Source organism: Carex rostrata, chromosome 18 (genome assembly GCF_964058835.1).
Source record: "Carex rostrata chromosome 18, lpCarRost1.2, whole genome shotgun sequence".
Lineage (NCBI taxonomy): Eukaryota > Viridiplantae > Streptophyta > Magnoliopsida > Poales > Cyperaceae > Carex > Carex rostrata.
The window spans coordinates 4,727,685-4,732,320 of NC_135935.1; the positions used below are offsets into that span (position 1 = coordinate 4,727,685).

Below are 4,636 nucleotides of genomic sequence, written 5' to 3' on the forward strand. Positions count from 1 at the left end.
GCTATAGCTAGCTATTTAGAAGCTTGATTGAAACCGAAACGTGAATATTTTTTTTAGAAGCAAATTACCTGCTTTACTTTTAATTTCTTCCAAACAAAAGAGTTTCTGTACTTGAGTTAACTAAATTTTTGGGTTTATATTCAGACCGTCCGATCTGCATTCCACGTCAGACCGGATTGGCCCAGACTCTGATCGGACGGTTCGATCTAAACTCAAAATTTGAGTTACTTCAGAGGATCTGGACAATTTCACATTACTATCCTCTCCTTGATTCCTTGTATCCTCGCTCTCGTTCTCGCAAATCCTCTCGAATCCCCTCCAATGGCGGCCTCCTCGTGCCGATCGCTCGTCCAATCACTCAAGAAATTCTTCAAATTGCCATGGGAGATCACCGGCCCCTGCGCTCATCCGGAGTACCGCGACGCCGTGCCTCTAGCCGTGGAGTACCGCCTTCGCTGCCCAGCCACCGCCGCCGCCCAGGCGATCGTCCCCTCATCCGACCCCGAGACGGTCTACGACATCAAATACTTCCCCCGGGACGGCCGGCACAACCGCCCTCCGGTGAAGCGCACAGTGCTCAAGAAGGCGGACGTGGAAAAGCTGATGGCCGAGAAGACCGAATTCCAGTTCCCTCGCGTGTATCTCACCAAGAAGGTTGAGGAAGATTACGACGCTTGTGGCGGCGGCTATCAGAAGTGAGGTGAGGTTGTTGATTTAGTTTCGTGCTTGATCTGGTTTTAGTAACAGTGAGTGTTCAGGTTTAGATGGTTTGATCTTATAGTTAGATCTTCATGGTTTCTTTGAATTATTATTGTAAGACACGCACTACCGATGGGTCAATTGTTGACAAATAAAGGAGCAAACTTTTGTCTGATTTAGTAGAGTTTTCAATGTTTGAGTGGCTGTTCTGTGGTTATTTGGCTGGGTAAAATAATATATATGATCTTGAGCATAATTTTCCAGCTGCCTCAGTCACTGGGTATATAGTAAAAGCTATAAGCATGATTTGATTGGGTAAAATTTTCTGAAAAGCCTTTCATCTTAGAAATCAAGACTGACCAAGTTGTTTCCACATACAAGTTTGAGATTGATTTATGTTAGAGATAATTTTTGGAGTAGATAAATAACGATATATGTGTAGTAAATAGAAAGGTACTGCAATAATTATGGTCTTACTAGCTTGTTTGTTGCATTTTTCATAAACTGTATAATGGCTGAAATTTTGACTCCTTGAAATTATGTTAAAAAACCGCAATTGATGGCAAAGGAGCTTCAGGTCTTTAAATTAGTCTCTATTGAATCTAGTTTTGCATCAATGGACCTTGAGATGTTTTGATTATTCTGATTATTCCTTAATTAAGCCATAGCCTTCTCATTTCATCCTCAGTTTGCTCTTATTTTATTCATGTGACAAAATCAGAACGAACAAAATGGCCGACGGTCATCATGTAGTTTGTACCGATGATTGTCACGAACCAACTGAATGTTTCTGAAACTGACATGTACCACTGTTCTTTGGACTAAGGCTTACTTGATTTGATTAAGTCGTGCTGATTGACTAGTCTTTTTGTTTTAGTTTTTGACTAGTCTATGGTGTTAGCTGCGCTATGTGAATGTTTTGTGCTTTTGGTTGTTAGCTGTGATTTGTGAATGATAACTGTGATATATGGTTTTTGTAGCTGGTATTGTTTCATTTATTTGAAGTCTTTACCAGTATAACATCTTTGATTTCTAATGAAATCGGTGGGTTTCCCCACTTTATCAAAAAATAAAAAAGTCGTGCTGATCAGCTGATGTTCTTTATTTCTTATTTCAATGTTCTTCTTCTGTTGGTTGGAACTTTATTTCACTGAAACTGGCATATCTAAGTTTGCCATGCCTATCTACTGGTGCACAATGGTGGCTATTAAAATAGAATCTGTTCTTTCCTTCCATATAAGAAAGCCTTCTTCTTTTATTTAATTTATCTTTTTTTTTGCTATATCAGGTTCTAGTTGGTTACAATTTAAACTGACGTACCAGGTGCAGTTCTGCTTCTCTTGTAATCTTCAGTCAAGGATTGTTTTTCAAACAAACCTCTCTTTTTTATGCTTTAACATACTTTTGTTGCTTGCTGGTTCTGCATGCCAGTATCTGTGGAATAATAGTTATTGTACTCTGAAGCAATTGCTTACAAATATTTTCATATGTTTCGGTCTGATTCAATGAATGTTTACAAAATATGTTTCTTTTAGTTCTCTACTTGATTGTATCTAATTTCTCTTCCTTTTGATTAGAATTGGTTGTTTAGTCTATTTTATCTGTACATAGAATATGGTATGATTCTACAATGGACCAAGCTGTGCTATAACTTCTTGAGAGCTGTGAATTAACAATTTAGCATATATATTTTCTGTATGAGTGTACGAGCCTCATGGGTATATAAGGAAGCATCTCTTATTTAAAAAGGGGGATTTTTAACTGTATACTGGGGCTTTCAAGAGTGAAGACTTAGGAAGTGTCTGAAGTATTTATCCAGAGAATGCTGAAGGTATCGTTTCTTTTTTGAAGTATTGTCTGGATAATGTTTTTCATGATATAATTATGTATGAATCCTTTGTTGCTCAATTTGAGATGAGCCTAATTGTTAGATTGCTTAGAAATTTTTCTTTGCTTTGAGTTTGCTATGCTTATTATGGTATCATGATTGAAGTTGCAGTAGATTTCATGTCAGATGGTTTGTGCATGTTTCAGAGGACACATGTATTTACTATAATGTAATTTGTTAGGTCCAAGTCTGATGCAATTTCCATTTTGTTTCCTTCATTTGCTCTAAATATATGAGCGCTGTTATATATCTATTAGTTTTAATTTGTGGCGCAGAATGGGAGGGCAATATTCCCTTTTCCAAGTCTGTAGTTGTAGCTGTGACTTGGGATATTCTTACACTTGTTTGCATAATGAGCATTGTAAAGCAGTACTAGTAGTACCAGTGATCATGATTATGCAAATCTGCAATATGGCCCGAGTTGACACAAATCGAACCGCTGAACTATGCAATTACTGTAGTGTAGAATTATACAAGTGACTCTCCATTTTCCCTAATGCGAACTCAACGAAAAAAACCACAATGATTTTTATTGTTCGAAATTTGTTCTCGAGGGGTTAAAAGTATGCGAATCTTATCTGTGAATTTATAGATGGACAGACTTTGCAATGGGCCGGGCCGAACTTGTTAGATCTTGTCAGTGGTTTGGACTCGCTATTTTGAACAAATGCGACATTAAATTGTGGAACCGACTGTATGTCAAATTTGAACTATAGGTCCAGTAAGAACTGTGATGATTTTATTTAAAAAAAAAATCGAAATTTAATTTTTAAAACAAAAATTTCGAAAGAAAAAATGATAAAGTTAATGATTTTTTTTATAAAATATACGACAAATTTGCTACGTTGCTAATACATTTTTTTGTTTGATTTTACTCTTTCCATTGAAGTGGGTTGGTAGCGGTAAAGATTTCTTAACTGGTAGCTACAAACACACAGGTTCATACCAAAAAAAAAAAAAAAAAAATAGACATGTTACTTACGCAGTATAGACGGGTGAAAGAGAGGAACAACTGCGAGCTAGAGTATTTTTTTATTTTTTTAAAAGAAGTGGAATAATTCATCGATTTCTATTAAAATGAAAATCCATACATTGTTCACTGGTACTAACAGGCTGGTACCAAGCATCAAAACATAGTTTGTTTAACAGTATTGAGCAATATCTAAAATCACAACTAAGAACAACATAACAGAGTTTGGCTAATATAACATTAGTGCTATTTTAGCATATATATAACACCAACTCCAAAAACCTATCGAATCGACTTCAAACGATTAATCCAAACTGTTCAAACCAATTTACTTTATGAGTGATGCATTTACATGCAATTTTTTTTTTATATTTTCGAGTTATTTTAGTATCAAATCAAACGGTAAAAATATTAAAAAAAATGAATGCATTAAAATTAACTTAAAAACTCACACATTTGATCGCTTGACTTGATACTAAATAAGTTCGAAAAGTTATAAATTTTGCATGTAAATGCATCACTCATAAAGTATATTGGTTTGAACGGTTTAGATTAGTCGTTTGAAGTCGATTCGATAAGTTTTGAAGTTGGTGTTAAATATGATAAAATAACACTGATGTTATATTAGCCAAACTCAACATAACAACCTGATACAGCCTACAGGTCATACAAATATAACAGCAAAATTTCAAAACAAAAGCATAACAATCCCAAACACTTGAAATAGACAAGCACGTGGAAAATAAGCAATTTAATCCCTAAAAATTAAGGAATTGCAAAAGTATGTATATAGAAGCTGAAGCTACTTTCAAGGTCAGAGTCTTCAGCTGTCATCATCACCACTGAAACTCATGATTCCTGCTTCAAACATAAAGATTGAAGTCTGTGTCCACCATGAAAACCGAGCTAGGGTATTGTATACTCCACATTTACGACTTAGGCAGCATGCATGCGAAATATGCATTCTTAAGTTTCGGTGTATAATTTTCTCATATACATATACATATACATATATATATATATATATATATATAGAGTTAGGCTGGGGTGCTATGGATAGCATAGTGGCCTCTATGCTA

At 35.5% G+C, this 4,636-nt stretch overlaps 1 protein-coding gene across 1 annotated transcript; it reads left to right on the plus strand.

Moving 5' to 3' along the window:
- The first annotated feature begins 230 nt into the window (after positions 1–230).
- Positions 231–2,220, plus strand: LOC144569599 (furry). The gene is made up of 2 exons (XM_078320039.1): positions 231–700; positions 1,988–2,220. Exon 1 carries the CDS (start codon positions 322–324, stop codon positions 697–699), a length of 378 nt encoding a protein of 125 aa, XP_078176165.1. The 5' UTR covers positions 231–321; the 3' UTR covers position 700; positions 1,988–2,220.
- The last annotated feature ends 2,416 nt before the right edge of the window (positions 2,221–4,636 follow it).